The 19,142-nt window shown below is 36.9% G+C and overlaps 4 protein-coding genes across 4 annotated transcripts; 3 read left to right on the top strand and 1 right to left on the bottom strand.

Annotated features, from left to right (window-relative positions):
• The first annotated feature begins 1,373 nt into the window (after positions 1 to 1,373).
• On the top strand, positions 1,374 to 7,869 carry LOC125194104. The gene is made up of 10 exons (XM_048092145.1): positions 1,374 to 1,589; positions 1,873 to 3,422; positions 3,518 to 3,655; positions 4,584 to 4,655; positions 5,410 to 5,451; positions 5,538 to 5,627; positions 6,064 to 6,168; positions 6,275 to 6,367; positions 6,455 to 6,534; positions 6,614 to 7,869. The coding sequence occupies exons 2-10, from the start codon at positions 1,893 to 1,895 to the stop codon at positions 7,497 to 7,499; spliced, it is 3,036 nt and encodes a 1,011-aa protein (XP_047948102.1). The 5' UTR covers positions 1,374 to 1,589; positions 1,873 to 1,892; the 3' UTR covers positions 7,500 to 7,869.
• Positions 7,870 to 9,280: 1,411 nt separating this feature from the next.
• LOC125191864 (casein kinase 1-like protein 10) lies at positions 9,281 to 13,275 on the top strand. The gene is made up of 14 exons (XM_048089291.1): positions 9,281 to 9,908; positions 9,988 to 10,028; positions 10,199 to 10,268; positions 10,349 to 10,497; positions 10,579 to 10,674; positions 11,047 to 11,117; positions 11,341 to 11,402; positions 11,541 to 11,604; positions 11,695 to 11,779; positions 11,865 to 11,991; positions 12,119 to 12,192; positions 12,279 to 12,339; positions 12,597 to 12,724; positions 12,802 to 13,275. The coding sequence occupies exons 1-14, from the start codon at positions 9,833 to 9,835 to the stop codon at positions 13,000 to 13,002; spliced, it is 1,305 nt and encodes a 434-aa protein (XP_047945248.1). The 5' UTR covers positions 9,281 to 9,832; the 3' UTR covers positions 13,003 to 13,275.
• Positions 13,276 to 13,693: 418 nt separating this feature from the next.
• Positions 13,694 to 16,474, top strand: LOC125191840 (protein farnesyltransferase/geranylgeranyltransferase type-1 subunit alpha). Its single transcript, XM_048089264.1, has 5 exons — positions 13,694 to 14,018; positions 14,494 to 14,603; positions 15,241 to 15,361; positions 15,467 to 15,562; positions 15,920 to 16,474. Exons 1-5 carry the CDS (start codon positions 13,785 to 13,787, stop codon positions 16,346 to 16,348), a joined length of 990 nt encoding a protein of 329 aa, XP_047945221.1. The 5' UTR covers positions 13,694 to 13,784; the 3' UTR covers positions 16,349 to 16,474.
• A 137-nt stretch (positions 16,475 to 16,611) lies between these two features.
• On the bottom strand, positions 16,612 to 18,591 carry LOC125191841 (glycolipid transfer protein 1-like). Its single transcript, XM_048089265.1, has 7 exons — positions 18,525 to 18,591; positions 18,285 to 18,411; positions 18,001 to 18,056; positions 17,388 to 17,518; positions 17,158 to 17,293; positions 16,953 to 17,084; positions 16,612 to 16,837 (listed from the first exon to the last, which is right to left on the bottom strand). Exons 2-7 carry the CDS (start codon positions 18,403 to 18,405, stop codon positions 16,802 to 16,804), a joined length of 612 nt encoding a protein of 203 aa, XP_047945222.1. The 5' UTR covers positions 18,406 to 18,411; positions 18,525 to 18,591; the 3' UTR covers positions 16,612 to 16,801.
• Between the last annotated feature and the right edge of the window lie 551 nt (positions 18,592 to 19,142).

The following is a 19,142-nucleotide window of genomic DNA, read 5'->3' on the forward strand; positions in this document are numbered from 1 at the left end:
CCCCCGGTGACCCTTGCATCCCGGGATGCATACCGGGCTGCATCCCTCCCTGCCATACCGACATCATCCCCATCATCTGTTGCAGCATCTGCTGCGGCATCTGGGGCATACATCCCCACCCGGGCGTTGTCTGCCCGCCGCTGGCCTGCCCCCCGCCCCGCATCCCCCCCTGCACCCCCCCCCTACGCTCCCGCCATCATCCCCAACAACTGTTGCCAAGGGATGTTAAACCCTTGGCCCATCTGGCCCCATCCAGACCCCACGGGTACCGTGGGAGTCTGAGATCAGCTCGTCGCCAAAGTGGACTTGTTGTTGCTGTCCATCGCTCGATGTTGCTTTTGTACATAAATTTAGAGAGAGAGAAAACTCGTTAAAACAAGCGGTGCAGATGAAAATGAAACTAAAATCACGTATATATAGTTTTTCAAAAAATTTCAAAAAAATAAAAATAAAAAATAGCGCTGGTCGATCGCTTGCCGATCGGCACGCCACAATGGCGGTCAGCGCATCGGCGAGCGCTCACAAATCGGCGTGCGCTCGCCTATTCCCTCGCCGAAAACGCGCTGGCCGATTTCAATGGTTCGACTAGCCGACCAGCTAGCCGCTATTGGAGATGCTCTAACAATCACAATTAAGTCAATACCTATATATAGAAAAAAAGATGAAAAGAATTGTTGAAGCTTTTATGTAACGTCCGAAAATAGAATATTCATGTTTTTATGGAGGAGGAAAATTTCCAAAACAATTTTTAATAAAACAAATTCATAAAATTTAAACGAAAATCGTAAAGGAAAAAATGAATCAACAATCTCTAAAGAAATACTTTCTTATTCCATATTAATAGAGTCATTTTATCATTTTGGTACGTTTCATAGTAATAGAGTGATTTTCTTTTTTAGTAAAAATCAATATATTTTTCCACGCTCTCGGACGATTCCGTTACTATTACTATGGTACACAAAATATAAACAACAAAATTAATTTTTAGGATGGAAGACATCCAACAGAGCGAAAGAGGAATAAAAACAATAAAATACTACGCATCACTTGATGAAATTCAGGAAGCTTGTTACTACCTCTATCCCTGAAAATTTGATACAGTTTACTATTTCGGTCCGTCCCTGAAAATTTGATACACTTCACTTTTATCATTTTTGGTAGTGGACCCCATATTCCACTAACTCATTCCTACTCACATTTTATTATAAAACTAATACTTTAAAAGTAGGACCCACATTCCACCAACTTTTTCAACTCACTTCCCATTACATTTCTTAAAATCCGTGTCGGGTCAAAGTGTAGCAAATTTTGGGGGATGGAGGTAGTAATAAATTCACTCCATTCACTGGTGCTGTGCAAATGCAACCCTAAAATTAATACTAGCATTCCTATTGTCTTCACTCTTCCCCAACAAAGAATTGGCCATCCTACTCCACCCCCTTCTGCGCACCGCCGTCCTACCGACGCGACTTCCATCTTCTTCTTTCCGTATCCACCTCATTTGCAGGCGCAGCCGCGCGGCAATCTTCTTCCGCCGCGAAAGGGGGCTATTGCACCAAACAACCGCCACTTTCTTGTACTAAATTGAGGTAAATTTTCGGTTACCCTCCGCCCTCACTTGTACACTGCCTTTAAAATGTTCTGTTAGCTGCTGGAGTTTTTGAATATGTATGAATTTCTGAGAGCATACCTATTTTATTGGAAGATATGTGTAATGATAACAGATAAATAAGCACCTTTATCAATCATATTTTTCAAATTCTTCCGTTTATTGGAAGAGCGCTGGTGGTAGCCTTTATATCTGTGTGTAGAAAATTGGGGATTTTTTCATGTTCTTGGTTATCCTTCTTGAATATGTTGCTATTGTACCAGTGTGGAAGTGTACAATCACGATGGCTGGATCTGATTCACAACACGGAAATACTAATGAAATGTCACTGGAGGATATCTTGGATGGCACTTCAGCGAGAACAAGACCAATGAGTTATGATGAGATAATGCGTAAAAGGAAAAACAAGGGAGATACAGCTCACCAAGTTTCCAGCAGCTCTGGTGCAGTTGATAGTGAATCAGCTCAAGAGAACATGGAGAGAGCATCTGATATTCCAGAATGTCTTCCGCGAATAAGTGATGATTCGAAACCACTGGCTGAAAGCAGAAACATAAATGATCATGTGAAGGTAAGGTCTAGGAGAAAATCGGATGTTAACACATCTAGAAAGAATGAGAATTCGGTCCAGGATAATGCAGACCAATCTCGATATCCTGATGCTAAGTCAAAGGACAGAGGAGACAGGATTCCGAGGCGCGATAGAGTATCAGATGAAATATCTGAGGGAAGAAATCATGGCAGCAGAAAAACAGAAGACCTATCAAGAGTTAGTTCTGATAATGGACTTGACAAGAGGAGGGATAGTGAATCATATAAACAGGATAGAGTTTCTGAAAGAAGCAGAGTCAAATCTGAAATAGTAAAAGCACAACCACATAAAGATGAGAGACAGATTCACAGAAAGAGGAAAACAGATGAGCAGATACGCAGTGATTCTGATCATGAGCATAAGAAAAGAGATGTGAGAGATGTTAGGAAAACAGATAACTTAAATGCCAGAGGCAGAGAGAAATCTGTAAAGGAAAAGAAACGCAAACATCACCCTGAAGAAGATAAGTCTAGAGGCAGGGATAGTGTTAAAAAGAATGATTCTGTAAGAAAAGGGACAGAACCAAAACGGACATATCTTGAAGGATCAAGGTCAAAAAGAAGACGGTCGCAGAGCAAAGATCGTGAAAAAAATGTAGGTAAAAGATCTCTTTCACATTCACCAAAGGCTTACAAGCACACATCGAAGGATAAAAGGGAGATGGCAGAACCATCATCTCATTCTACAAAAGACAAATCAGGAAGAGAACACTCTAATGTTGATAACAAGAGGATGCCCAGTACTGGATCAACTAGTCACTACAGGCGTAATGCTAATAATTCGAGTGGTCTTGGAGGCTATTCACCTAGAAAGAGAAAAACAGAGGCTGCTGCTAAAACTCCTTCCCCAACTCGTCGTTCTCCAGAAAAAAGAGCTGCTGGATGGGATTTGCAACCTGTTGAAAAAGAGAGTGTGATAGCTACATCAACTCTTTTCAATTTGAATGCTACAAGCCAAAAATTATCACTGTATAATATGGAGTACCCTGTGGTTCCTCCTGTAGTGAAGCCTATTGGAATTTCTCTCCATTCCATATCTTCACAGCTGCATGCTGTTGAGTCAATTCAGCTAACTCAAGCGACAAGACCTAAGAGGAGGCTTTACCTAGAAAACTTGCCTGATTCAGCATCTGAGAAAGATTTAATAGAGTGCATTAACAAGCGTTTGCTGTCATCTGGTGTTAACTATGTCCAAGGGACCCAACCATGTATCAGCTGTATAGTATGTGTCCATTCGTTTTCTTGATCTATTAATCTGTTCTGCATGTTCATTATTAGTTGAACATTCAGCAAGCTCTTGCTCTTTTTGAACTGCAGATACATAAGGAAAAGAGTCAAGCTCTTTTAGAGTTTCTGACCCCTGAGGATGCTTCTGCTGCTCTTTCTTTAGATGGAATGTCATTTTCCGGTTCCGATCTTAAACTCAGACGCCCCAAGGACTATGCTAATGTAACTGTAAGAATAATTTCCATGCTGTTCTCCATTCTTATTATAAGCGTTGTTCATAGTATGGTAGATGCTTCTTTCTATTGAGTGATGACTAATGTTTGATAAGTAGATCACAAACTCAGTATTATTACTTGATATTGGTGAAAAGTAATTTTGTGTACTTGCATTTATTTGCATCTCATTCCTAACCTCTTATTGGCATACATGATTTACCTTTCTTATTTGCCTCCTTAAGTCATGTTTGTTTTACTTTCCCAGAGAAGACCCCTCATTATTTTAATTTATTCATTTATTGGCTTGGATGGTACAAAATAACAGAAATGTGAATTGTGCTACTCAAAACTGTTGCTTATGTTACTAAGATTATTGGAAGTTTGGAACTGATATATAGATGAAATGATGAATAAAAATGTATAATTTGATTTCTCCCAAATATAATACTTCAAACCTTTGCTTTTGTTCATGAGATGTAAATCTTTTGTAGGGTGGCGATTGACAGATCTTGTTTTATATTGAATGACTGGGATGAAAGGATGAAATTTCTGCTAAATGAACATCATGATTTGGCGTTGGCTTTTGGGGAACACTTTTTTTTTTGTTAAATCACAATTAGTAATTTACTAATTTGCCAAAGATTTGTGCATTCATTACAAAATATAGCCTTTGCCATGTTTAGGAAATATGCTCTGTATCGTACACCTCTCCGTGTATAAGTTGCTCTGAAACTATTAATCTTGATATTCCTCTTTTTGTGCTCCTTTCTTTCTTGCACACAAACTTCTTCATCTTAAGCTTTGTAGGATGGTATTATACTGAGAAAACTACTTACCAATTAAGAAAGTGTTTTCCATTACTATATTCTTTTAGTTTCTAAGGTACACTGTCATTATTATTCCATGTAGCAGGTTTTCAGACAGTTCCTATTTTCATGCAGACTGGTCCCTCTGACAAATCTGTGGGTGTTGTTGATTCAATCAGTGACATTGTAGAAGATTCACCCCACAAGGTATGCTTTGAAGCAGCATAACTTTCTACTTCCGCAGGAGGTGTTTACTGTTTAAAGATGCTGCTTCATGCACCAACAAATATTGTTCATAATCTTCATATAGGTTAAATATTCATTATGGCTTCAAATGTAAGTGTTCTGCTGGAAACACTGCTTGAGCTCAAAGTGAAGATCTATAACGGTGACCAGAAAACTAACATGAGTCTGAAGCATGTTTTTAAGTGATAAAACTTAGTCAGGGTGAAGCTCTGAACTCTAAAGATGAGCTGCTAAGCTGGTGGCACCAGAACCCTGCTCCTTCTCTCATATTCATTTATTATGTGTCGGAATTTACTATTGCTTTTATTTTACAAGGAAAACTAACTCATAATTTATACTCCGTACTATGTAACTAGTTATTGAGTCACTGAAAAGAATGAGTTAGAACCTTAAGTTACCACATAAGATATGAACCACTCGTATATATATCCAGAGTTCACTCTCATCTATGACACCCATATTCAGATGGCTAAGTCTTCTGGACCAACCTCTCTCTATACATTATCTGGATAAGGTTGTTTTCTGATTTTCTTATTGTTTGTTATGCTGTATCAATCCTTACTATTTGTAAAAGATAATACAGAGTGTTTGTTAGTGTATGTAAATTGTGTACAGTGGTTCTCTGTACGGTCTTACTTTTTATTCTTCTCCTGCTATTACTAGTTTACCAGTGAATATTTCCATTTTCTTGACAAACTTTGGCTTCACTTTTCAGATCTTTATCGGTGGCATATCAAAATTACTTTCTTCTAGAATGGTAAACTCACAAGCAATCTTGTTTTCAGTCAGACTTCTTTTTTGTTTTATTATGTTGTATCTCACTAATTTTTTAATGCTCTTCAGCTTTTGGATATCGCTAGAGCCTTTGGACCCGTGAAAGCATTCCACTTTGAGTTAATAGCTGATACAAATGAACCATGTGCATTTCTTGAGGTACAAATTTAAGGGTTGAAGAAAGTTCTGCAATGTACTCCCTCCGTCCCACAATAATATGCACTCTTTCCTTTTAAGTCTGTCCCACAAGAATATGCACTTTCTAATTTTGGAAAGTCTTTTCTCTCTAATGAGGTGGGACGCATTCTCCAATAACAATACTTTAATTACTTTTTCTCTCTACCTCTCTCTTACTTTACCAATTTTACATTAAAACCCGTGCGAACCCAAAGTGCATATTCTTTGGGGACGGAGGGAGTAGTAACTAATGCATTGCACAGAGATAAACTAAATAGGCAATATTCTTGAGTCTTCGGTCTTTCAATTTTTTAGGGAGTGCTGCATCTTAAACTTGACTTCTTTCATTTATGTTCTTTTAAATCTCTCTCTCTCTCTCTATTGTGTATGGTGAGAAACTAATTGTTTATCATCTCAGTATGTTGATCATTTAGTGACTTCAAAGGCATGTGCTGGTCTTAATGGCATGACATTGGGCGGACAAGTCCTAACCGCAGTACTTGCTACTCCAGAACCTGATTTGGTGGGTGTATTTTATCTCTATTTGCTTGTTCACATTTGACTGAAGGTTAAAGGTTTTATTTTTTCCTAGAAGTTTCTCAAACAATCATTGGCCATTGTTTTGTTAGGAAAATGCTGGAAAATTGCCTACTTATGAGATCCCTGAACATGCAAAGCCCCTTATCAAGAAGCCTACAACCGTTTTAAAGCTGAAGAATGTGGTAGTGTATCTTATTATGTTTATTCCAATTCACGTTCTAATGCTAATTGATAAAACATAGTATGACCACTTCCCTTACAATTTGCAGTTCAACCCTGATGACCTCATTTCATTGTCCGAATTGGAACTAGAAGAAATATTGGAAGATATAAGGCTGGAGTGTTCCAGGTTGACATAACTAAATGGTCGAGTGATTCAGTACTTTTTGTTGTTGCTCTACTTTTCTTACCTTTCCTTTATATTGTAGGTTTGGTATGGTGAGATCTATTAATGTTGCCAAGAAAACAAATGCTGTTGGCACCATGGAATTGAATGAGATAAGTAACAGGAGTGCTGGTACTGATGCATATGACTTTCACTTTGCAAATAGGAGACATAGAGTCGAACAACCCAGTGAGAGTACATCTGGGGTTAGAGAGTTAGAGAAATCAGAAACTCTGGAGGCCCCAACCGAACTGGAGAATAATATTCGGATTTTGGAAGAAAAAAATGGTTGTGATAGTATTACTGTCTCATCTGATGTGTCAAGTGGATCACTTGAACCCGATAATATAATTAGCTCCATGGTGGCTGATGAAAGCTTGTCTAATGAGATAACTGCCAGCAATATTGCAAGAGATGAAGTATGTGAACTACCATTCAATGGTGAAGATGCTTCTTTCAAAGAACCTGCAAGCCAATTAAACCTGGGAGATTTTACTGGAGAATCTGGGAACCAACAACATACGTCAGATACTGAGCAGATGACTAGATGCAATAATTCCAGTTCAAGTTCTGTAATGAACTATGAACTTGAGAACAAACCATCTACCAAAAACTTGATAGAAGACCATAATGCAGAACTGCAGAGATCTGAGCAAGCATTGGAAATTGAAGAGAGAAATGAAGTAGTAAATGTTGAGTTGGACAGCATTGACAGACAACAATTGGATGCTCCAGAGGAAGGTGATAGAAATAATGTTTTTGTGGATCTTGGGCATATCTTTGAGCCTGGCTCTGTTATTCTAGAATATAGAAGATTGGAAGCTGCTTGTGTGGCCGCACATTCTCTACACGGACGTACATTTGATGGGCGTGTTGTGACTGTGGAATACGTTGGTCATGACTTGTATCAGATGAAGTTCCGCAGGTAACATAGCCTAATGTAGTAGAATGATACGGGCATTGCTAGCTGAGGGTGCAGAACTGAGGTGAGAAGCCAGCTTTTGCTCTGTTAATATTTTGTTATTCCAGTTTTCGTCCCATTTGGGTTCTCTGACAACCCACATGCAGTGCTCTCACCATCTGGCGCCATCTTTTGCCATTTCCATGACTAAGTAGAATGGTTGACACTTGAAAGTGTGACATCGTTGATTTGTCATGTATAACACTCATTACTTGTGTTTTTCTGCCAGAAGTTGGGGGCAATATCGTTGTATTTGTAATCTTGTGCCGGTTCATTTGTAACCAAAGATCGAATGTTCTCTAAAACCATGAATTTAGGCCCGTTTCCATATTTTCTCATAGTGTGTGTATGTAGTGTGTATATAGTGTGGTGTGTGTGAAGGTGCTCAACTTTATAACTATTTGGAATTCCAATTATGTACTTTTGATATGTAATTCAAATTGTAGAACCGAGAGAAATTGGAATTGTAATTCAATTATAAATCTAAATATTTTGCAGTACAAAACTTTGAATTTGACAAGCTTAATTCCATCATTGCAGAGCCTAAATTTGGTTGAATTAATTTCGCATTTTTGTAATCTTATCAATTACTACCACCTATGACAGATGGGGACTCATCAAATTCAGAATCCAATCAATCTGCACTGGCAACTTTTCTAAACATGTTACCTCAGAAACTAGACGTTTCCAAACCACGAGAATAACATCTAACTACTCTAGTAATGGTAAATATAGTATTTTGGAATGAAACGAACGTAACAAACAGCAGCCAAGTTTCACATGAAAATAACCATCTTGATAGAGATAAAAATAAATTAATGAAATTAAAGCTAAAGCCTTTAATTTCATTGATCGTGTAATTCTTGTCCCACTCCCCAGTGATGCTTTTTTTTTTTAGAAAAAAAAGACGGTTTCAAATTCTGCACAAGGATCGTGTTCATAGAATGAGAAATTGGTGTTCAATTATTTATAAATAGTACAATGATATTACAACTATTAAAACGAAACATAACGACTTTTGAAGGAGAATATTGGTGTTTTGTTAGCATGCCTTGAATCCATATAGTTTGCCGCTAGCCGAACGGGCGGATTGCTCCCGGCCCGACGCTATGATATGTTTCCGTTTTAGACTTTAATTGTCTTATTGGGCCTAGCCTGTCGACGCTATGATATGTTTCCGTTTTAGACTTTAATTGTCTTATTGGGCCTAGCCCGTCGTCTGTGTGCCTTATAAAAGTAGGACACATAACTATGTAATCTGAAAACAAATACAATCTGTTCTCCGTTTTCTGCCCGGACATAGTCAATACAATGTTGGTGAACCACGAAAATTATGTGTCACTTTACATTTCTGTTTGTCTCGATTACAAAATTGCTCTATTCTATCTCAACATGTTCAATTATTTATAAATAGTCGTACTAAATTATGGCTACATATAGATTATAAAAGTGAATTAATTTAAATTAGCCAACAATAACATAGGGTTATTCTCTATAACATCAAAGTTATCAAACCGTTTAAATTAGTAGTAGTATTTTGTAGCAGGTTCGGCAAAGTTTATACGTCTATTTTGCTATGATGAATAAATTTCAGATTAACATTCTCACACCCAACCGGGTTCCTTATAGTAGTAATAAGCAAATGCTTTCAGTTAATTACCTTTAATATAATTTAATTGTTAAATAATACACCAAATAAAAGTTGGTGAATACCCAGATTGATTTGCTACTTCTTCTTCACCATCTCGCTCTGCTCTCTGTATGACCTTCCAGTTTATTACCTTCCCTCTTTCTCTCATTCTCTCATTTCCCACCTTCCATTTCTAATTCCCCCTTTAATAGTAAATTTTTTAACACGGCATATTCCATTTCCATCCAACAGTTTTTTGCTGCATTGGAAAACAAATTTGTGCCATCAAATATTTTCGCCCCACCATGCAAAAAAAAATTTCTGGCCTTTTCCGTTTCCAGCGCCTTCATAGTCCCTCATGTTGACTTTCTTTTCCTGAATATGTAGAAAAGAGTCTCCTTTTTCATGGGTTTTCTGATCCTTTTTGATCCCGTTAATATTTTTATTTAACCCCGCCTCATCATTCATCTTCGCCCATTAGTCTTATTTTTTTTGTTTCTGATTACAATTTTTGTGGAAAATTTTCTAGTGGGTGCATTTTTGTTGGGTCATTTAGGTTAATGGGTTTGAAATGGATCTGAAGGGAGTGCACTGAAATTTGAGATTTTCTTTGTTTTGATTATCTTGATTGCCTTATTTTCATTCTCAATTGATCATTTGGGAAATCAAGAATGGATCATGTCATTGGAGGAAAGTTTAAGCTGGGGAGGAAAATTGGTGGAGGATCTTTTGGGGAGCTTTATTTGGGTAATTTCAATAACTTTTTGTAGCTTTGCTTATTGTGATTGGTATTGTAAGTTTATATAACATTCATATTTTCATTCAGGAACACATACACAAACTGGTGAAGAAGTGGCCGTGAAGCTGGTGAGTGATTCCCTTTTTCTTTATCTCCAATAACATGAAACATACTTTTAATGGTGATGCTTTTTTTAATATGATTAATGATGTGCTTTGTGTAGTCTATTTTTTTTTTTAACTTTTAAAATTGGATGTATCTTTGATCAATTAACACACAAAAAAAATGTTTCTTTCAGGAATCTGTTAAGACTAAACACCCTCAGCTTTATTATGAATCGAAATTGTATATGCTTCTTCGAGGCGGAAGTGAGTTTTTCCCATGGTTAGTAGTTGGTGGTGTGAATACTTCAGAGCAAGCTCTTTAATCTGTAGTTTGTTTTGTGAAGCTGGGGTTCCCGAGCTTAGATGGTTCGGAGTTGAAGGTGAGTACAATGCCATGGTTATTGATCTTCTTGGACCAAGCTTGGAAGATTTGTTTAACTATTGCAATAGGAAGTTCTCACTGAAAACAGTTCTCATGCTTGCTGATCAATTGGTGAGTTTGAGTCCACTGCAAAACGTATTTTATCTGCTTGTTTGAAGCTGTTATTTGCTCATCACCTCTTTTTGATTGTAGATTAATAGAGTGGAGTTCATGCACTCCAGAGGTTTTCTCCACCGTGATATAAAGCCAGATAACTTCTTAATGGGCTTGGGACGCAAAGCGAATCAGGTGGTTATGGGTTCGTTTTCAGTTGAATATGCATAGCTAATACTCTGTTTATTGTTATTTATCTTTAATCTACTCAAGATCACTTCTTTTACTATTGAGTTTTAAAGGATGTTGCCAGATATTGAGTACTTATTCATTTTCACTGTACCATAGTAAAATTTTATAGCAGTAGTAATGCCGTATATTAAAGGATTCATTCATCCATTAAAGCTAATAATTTCTGAATGAGTAGTAGTATGGTATCTGAGCGAGGCTGTTCAAGTTTAGCCTTCCGAATTAGAAGATATATTGAAAAATGAGATAAAGATTTCATGAGATACTCTTGCATGCCTTAACCTGCTGTAACTCAATTTAATGTAATTTTTGTAACAGGTATACATTATTGACTATGGACTTGCAAAGAAATACAAAGATCTTCACACTCACAAGCACATACCATACAGGTGTTTACTACTTGATCAACATTATCGTGTTCGTCTATTTTACTTTTCTCATACTTGCCTGCACATCACCTCTATTAGCGTGAGTTTAAGAAAGAGAAATGTCAAATACTTACTTACTTGGTTGGATGAGTTCCCAACATTCAGTAGGGCTGCCTAGAGCTTTGTATTTGATGTTGAATTCTGCTTGTGTAAAAATAATCAAATACTTCCTCTTGTTTTACAGGGAAAACAAAAATCTTACTGGTACAGCTCGTTATGCTAGTGTTAACACTCATCTTGGAATTGGTGAGTGCCACAATCACATACCATCCTACTTTTACTTATTTTTATTTAGTTTTTTTTCAAAATTTTGGAAGAGTATAGGAACAAACTTCGAGGACATCTTCTTTCTACTTAAATTTTGTATCTAATTTTTTGTTTCAGAACAAGGCAGAAGGGATGATTTGGAGTCTCTTGGCTATGTCCTCATGTATTTTATCCGGGGAAGGTTAGTAGAATGGCATCTAGATTTCGACCATTCTTCAATATCCAGCAAACACAATCCTAACTTTAAAAAAAATTAAAAAAATTATTGTAGTCTTCCCTGGCAAGGACTGAAAGCGGGCACAAAGAAGCAGAAATATGACAGTATCAGTGAGAAGAAGATGCATACAACGATGGAAGTATTGCAGCTTGCTTTAGCTGGTTAACTTTATACTAGCATTGTCCAAAAAGTGAATTATCGTATTATGTGTATTTTTTTGGCAGGTGCTTTGTAAATCCTACCCATCCGAGTTTCTATCATATTTTCATTATTGTCGATCATTAAGATTTGAAGACAAGCCTGATTATTCATATCTGAGAAGGCTTTTCCGAGACCTATTTCTTCGAGAAGGTAAAAGGATCCGTGCTTACATATTTTGTACTCTTTTTTGTCTTTCATGGTTAGTCTTATACACCAGGGATTGATTTCCTCTACTGTAACTGTAATGATTTTTGGTTGATGACTTGTAATTGAGCAGGTTATCAGTTTGATTATGTGTTTGACTGGACCATATTGAAGTACCCCCAAATCGGATCCAGCTCACGGACACGAGTGAGTATTCACATTCACATTTTTCTTCACAAGAGGCTAGTTTATTGCAATAGTAGCTCGAATCTTGAATGATTTTCTATATGCAGCTAACTGGGAAACCACCTGCAAATGCTGGACCATCTTCAGAAAGGGTGGAAAAGACACCAGGTATGTGAGGCTTCTAGTCACCTGATGTTTCACGACAAGCCAATATATTGAAAGATGGGTGGTTCATTATTTGGTAATCAACCCTCAAGTTGCTGTTGATTATAGCCCTAATGGCATAAACCTACACTGCTGGCACACGAACTTAGTTTTTTGAGCTAGTCAAGTGATGTTTTTCAATTAGACACGGGAGTCATTCGAATTGTATTCAATGCAATCAATCTCCTAGGCTGATGAATTGCTTCGGAATTGCATGATAGTGAAACAAGAAGCTCGAGAGAGACTTTCTGGTGCGGTCGAGGCATTTGCCAGGAGAAACGTTGCTAGTCATGGAGATCACTTGAAACACAACAAATCTTCAGAGGATGTCCCATCATCCAAAGATGTGGTAAGGCAGTAGTAATTCATGGAAATCTTTTCATCCGATCCAATAAGTTGATAAATGTTAGTATCTGTTTTGATCAGCTAGCTGATACTGAGAGAGGGCGAGTATCCCGGAATAGTGCCCCAAAGAGGGCAGTGGCATCCGGCAGCCGGCCCAGCACTTCAGGTGGAGGTCGCCTGACAACCACTCAAAGACTACAGCCCGGTGCTACAAGAGGCGTCCGAGATGAAACTCTCAGAAGCTTTGAGCTGTTGACAATTGGGACGGGGAAAAGGAAATAGTGGAAATGTCGCAGCTCTGCACAGTTTTATCTGGGGACCAAAAACGATTCCCCGTTGGCCTTACCTGCCTCACAGGTCCATGGTTTGGGATCCCAGTTCCCATTACGGGGCAGAACATTAGTTAACGTCGTCGATATATTCCGTCATCATTTATGTCTCTCTTTCCTTTCTTACCTTGTCTAGTCATATGCATATTGTCATGTAACAGACCAGGATGACTATGTTAATGCCATTGGAATTATTTTTATATGTAACATTCATCTTATAAGGTTCTTTGCTGTGCATCAAATTGAAAATAAAGATTTATTTTTTTCATCATAGCCTCCACCACTTGTGCACTTACACAATACTAATAAGAATTCCTAAATGAAAATAGATTAATTTTTTTACAGAGAAACTAAATGATAAAAAAAAAATACTTTTAAAAGACCAAGACTGAAATGGTGCTGTAAAACCAAAATTGTGAGTTTCAATTTTACTGTACACGAAACACCAAATGTGTATTGAGCTTTAGAACAATGCAAACACAAACATTTAACTTATCCTAAAATTGCATCCAAAGCATCTTATTTCACTATATTTCGATATGGAAAAAGTGTATAAATAAATTTATTGTTTTAATTTTGGTGTGTCCATTCTATATATGTAAGTTTTTATTTGAATCTTAATATGTCAATTCTTTTTACATAAATATAGGTTTTAGGTTTAGGGCTAAACTTAATTCGATTTGTTTAGTCTCTGCCCCCAGCTTCGCTTAATTGCTTGCAATTTTGAGATCGATAATGAAGGGAGAAGAAGAGAGAGAGCGAATTCCAATAAAGGAGAGGCCCGAATGGGCTGATGTCCGGCCGGTACCTCAGGACGACGGCCCGAATCCGGTGGTGCCGATTGAGTACACCGATGACTTCACTGAAACCATGGATTACTTTAGAGCAGTATACTTGGCCGATGAGCGATCCCCGCGCGCACTTCACCTCACTAAAGAGGCCATTCTTCTCAACTCCGGCAATTACACTGTAATTTCTCTATTCTCATTCTAACTTTGTCCACTGCAACTGGAATTGAAAGGATGTAATTTGATTTGATACTATTTAACTACTGATTTGATCGCTTAAATCTGGATACCGTTCTCTTTCTCTATGTGTATGTGTGTTCGGATTATTGACCTATGACTGCTAACTTTTGTAATTGAACATCTGTAAGCATAAACCTCTATTTGTAGCATTATATTTCAGAAGTTTATATAATACGGAAATTCTGAGAGGAAGGCTCTGCTAAGGACTTATGCTTTACATATTGCTAGTTGTTAATGTCCAAGTTATTATTCATGTTGTTATTCTTCGGTTCAAGGTTCTGAATTTTATACATACAACTTTGAAATCTAATTAGGGCTAGATGGGTGTGTTTTTATGCTTATTTGTTGTGGGCTGACTGGTATTGTCTACAATGTGTTTCATTAATGCCCTTGTGATTTCGTTTCTACTTTGTTAGGTCTGGCAATTCAGGCGTCTGATACTTGATGCGCTTAATGCTGATTTACATGAAGAACTGCAATTTCTTGACCAGATTACAAGAGAAAATCCCAAAAACTATCAAATTTGGTAAACAATGTTATTATACTGTTCATCTTTGTCTTGCATGTCTAAATGAGTTTTACAATTTGATGGATGCTTAAAAAGCACTGGTATGATCAGATAATTACTTCTATTCCATATTGAATTGAATCCGGATGGATGTTTTCTTACTTTATACTGGGAAGAGATATTGCTTATATGGCACCCTGCAACTTAGTGTAATAAGAACTTGGTTAAGTTATCTGATATTTGCAGTTGCATACATACAAAACACATAATACAGTGGTAGAAACCTATAAGAAGAGTTGAAGACTCACTACCAGAGTTGTCAAGAACTAAAGGGTAAATATATGGGAAAGTTCATTTCGAAGTTCCTGAAGAATGACGGTCATCACCACTGATTTCAAGAACCAAAAAGATGAATATTTAGAATATCTATTTGAAGCTCTTTTTTTCATTTTTGTTTCCAAAATTCTCTGGCTAAGACCTTCCATCCAATGATAGTGTGCTTCATACGCCCGACCGCCCTATGGTTATAACCAAAGGCTTATAGTAAAAGAGTTGCTAATGATATGGGACTGCTGAATCCTGAATGATGAAGATTTTTCAATTGTTTATTGATTTTAATCATGTTGGATGATATTGTTAATCACTGAACTTTTAGGCATCACAGACGGTGGCTTGCTGAGAAGCTTGGGGGACATGTTGCAAGTAAGGAGCATGAATTCTCCAGGGAAATATTCTGTAAAGATGCAAAGAACTATCATGCCTGGTCCCATAGGCAGGTCTGTGTGTTGTATTCATATTTCCTTGAAGATAGCAAAGAATCTCATGCATAGAACTCATCCTTTATTGTATTTCGCTAGTTAAAGTAAAAATTTTGTATGCAGTGGGTTCTTCAGGCTCTTGGAGGATGGGAAGGTGAACTTGCCTACTGCAGTGAACTTATTGAAGCCGACATTTTCAATAATTCTGCTTGGAATCAGGTATAATATTTATTTTGCTGGCATTTGGGTCCTGTTCAACATATTTCTTTTTGAGTGGTTAAAATGGCTTGCTTTCTGATTGTTGTTTGTATAACCATGTATTTTACACACTTGAATCTTGACTTTTGATAGCCTAGTGGTTTATTAGTTTAGAGGATGTCTGAAAAAATCGTAGGCCTATAGCTAGGCTTGTGAAATGGGTAAATATAAAAGAAAATGCAGTCGTTATACCAGACTATCAATGAGGCCCTGAATACTAGCCCTTGAGCTAATCAAAAGAATTACAGTTACTGATTGAACTGATAAATTTACTTCCTGGTATTGATTTGTTTAATTTGTACTATCATATTTTTGCAGAGATATTATGTTGTAAGTAAATCTCCTCTCCTAGGAGGGTTAGAGGTTATGAGGGACTCTGAAGTTGCTTATGCAATTGAAGCCATTTTAACCAAACCTGAGAATGAAAGCCCTTGGAGATATCTCCGTGGTCTTCACAAGAATGATGGTAACTCTTTGGCCAACGATCCCCGAGTGGCATCAGTCTGCTTGGACGTTTTGACGGGCAAAACAGATTGTATTCATGCTCTGAACATGATTCTTGATCTTCTTTGTCATCGCCATCAGCCGAGCAAAGAGTTGAAAGATGCTGTTGATGCTGTGTCTCCAGACCCGAATCTGTCGGATGTTGGCTTAGCTGAGAAAGTGTGTTCTATCTTGAAGTTGGTCGATCCCATGAGAGCAAATTACTGGGAGTGGCGAAAGAGCACTGTTCCTGCTCAAGATTAAACTATTCAGAGTCAGAAAAGATTTGTCTTTTTTAAATAGAATGTATAACAAGCTGGTTTTTATTTTGGATTTGTCCACCTCTTATCTCTCTATTATTTATGTGTATTAGATTTAACTTCTTTGTCATTCCACCCCAAATCCTGCAGCTCTGCATGTTGTGCTCAAAGGCCAACCAACATCTCTCTTATAATTAACATATACAATCAAAATTGCAATGGTGATTTTATTGGTATAAGTTAGAAAAATAAACATGGATTGATTCATGAGTTTTTACAGGATTTTTCTTGAAAAAACAAAAAAAATGAGTAGCTCCTGATAATATTAGTACAATGCTAGTGTCCAAAAGAATTAAGAAAAACAAATCTTGATTAAGAGAAGCACAAAGTGGTTTCTTGTTCATTGATGTGCAGCAGAAGGTAAGCAACAACTTAGAGGAGCTACAAATGGACACCGTCATGAAGATTTCATATTGTCCAATCCACAACTCGCCTGCACCAATCACAATATTCATATCATCAAATCAAGATTTTGAGGTTAGTTACATTAAATAGCATAAAAGTGATGTTAAATGAACTAATGAATTTGGTTTGTGAAATAATCTTACAAGAAACTTGTGGATCTTTCGTAGGATTGGTGAGAATTCCGTGCAGAACTTGTGCATATCGCCATTGGTGTCACCGGCTGTGCCTAAAGCCTCCATGAATTTCTTTCGGTCAGGTGCAAGCTTCAGAACAACCTTTTTCCCAACAAGAAATTAGAGGTTTTTCTTTTATAACACAGTCGGACTTTAAATTTAATGTTGCAATTACCGCAAAACTTGAAGAAGCAAGCCAACCATGCCATTCCTTCAAGGTTTTGGCATATGCGTCGTTATAAACTTGTGACATCGACCAATCTTGATGCTCAACTAGATTGCGGAATAGCTCAACTATGAAATCCATCGCTCTGCAATCGTATATATTAACCTTCAAAACTAGTACATTTTCTTTAATGTGTGAGAAATAGAAATAGATATAGAAATAGAAGAAAAAGGTTGCACCTGGTGAGCCAGAGGAGTCCATTGGTGCAACTGGAAGATGACTTGGCAGTTGAGGTTTCAACTTCAGCTTGCACCAAGGTGAATAGGTAATTAAATCTTGATGGATTTGAATCATACTTAGACTCCAGCCTCTACACATTATTCAAAAATTGAACCCTCTTTATTTACACTATATCAATTGTTTTGCTTCTATTTTTGCTTAATACTAAAAGTTTCAGTTGTTTAATAAACTTAGTAGCATCACAACATCAATGTTCTTCATATACGCCGGCATTTAAAAAGTGTTTTAACGAAATTACCAATAGTCTAACATGTTAGTTTTCACTTGAAAATGACCCAAAAAATAAATTCCGGACAAAATTGGCCATGGATTTTCGGCTAGTTGCCAACATTGTTCTTGGCTTGCTAGCATGTCCAGCGTCTACAGAAAATCTAGGGCACTTTCGTTCGGAAATTTATTTACCGGATATTTCTAAGATGTTGGGTGTCTTTTGTCAATTATCTTGAAGTTGTGACATTTTGGTTAAACACTAAAACATATTTACCCTTAAAATTTATTACTATGTCAAAACACAACATATTTGTAGATGGCCAAAAAGAAAGAAAATCTTACCGATATATTACCACCAATGTCAGATTTAACCACTATCATCGCAGCGCCAAATTTATCTATTATTGTAGAATGCAAAGAAGTTAACTCGTATTCTTGGTAAAAAAACAAAAAGATAAATCTTTGATTATAAAAAAAAGTGTAAATATTATTGATTTTGTTCAAACATTTTATTCGAAAATGTAGGAGCCAGGGTTCCCAACCCGATACATTTTCAAAATCAGTAATTTAGGATAGAAAGAATATGAAAATGGAAAATGATAAACATAACAACAAATGAAAGGGACCTAAAATTGGCAAAACAAGTTTGCAGACATCCAAGAAAGGCTTGGTCATCAGATCTCCATGATCAGATTTCACATGTTTTAATCCTTCCACACAACAACTGAACACACTACTTTCCGCCATTTCTTTCTGCAAAATTCAACAAAATCCAGATCAATATTTTGCCATTTAAAAAAAATATTGCTGTGGAATTCATTGATCAATCGTAAACATGTGAAAACTTTAGCAAAAAATTCATATACCAGAGGATGGGGATCAAGAACCGATCCTGAGAGAAGTGGATTATTTATATGAGGTTAAAATTCAAATGAAATATTCTTGTGGAGTATCATATTATTATTTCCACTAAAAGAAAAAAGAAATAGAAAATGGGAATCCATGTTGCTAGTTGGTCGGAGTGCCTGGAGGATCGGATTTTCATCCAATATTCACATCATATCTTTTACTTTTATATATGTTACGTAGTAAAATAAAACATGCATGCATAACGTAATTTAAACATTATATTAGTTCTCGACAATATTATTGGCTAGATTCTCTATTTTTATTGCTATTAGCTAGACGAACTACTAATTAATTTAGGTCTTTGTCACAAACCATAGACATGATAATTCACCAAGTATAAACCAATTGCTTTTGTATTCAATTTTACATTATCAAGTAGTCCAGCAAAATTAAATCCAGGTGGTGTGTCTAGTGGCAATGTTTTTGTGACGCGTAGATGAAATGGAAAAATTCAATTTCCCAAGATGGAGTTTTCCGGCTAATATGCGGTCCAAAAATCCTTAAGAGGCCTGAGAGTGCGTCCCTCCTCTTCCACAGCAGCTTAAAATTACAAGATCTGGTACATCGCCGTCCAC

This window comes from Salvia hispanica, chromosome 6, assembly GCF_023119035.1.
Source record: "Salvia hispanica cultivar TCC Black 2014 chromosome 6, UniMelb_Shisp_WGS_1.0, whole genome shotgun sequence".
Taxonomy (NCBI): Eukaryota; Viridiplantae; Streptophyta; class Magnoliopsida; order Lamiales; family Lamiaceae; genus Salvia; species Salvia hispanica.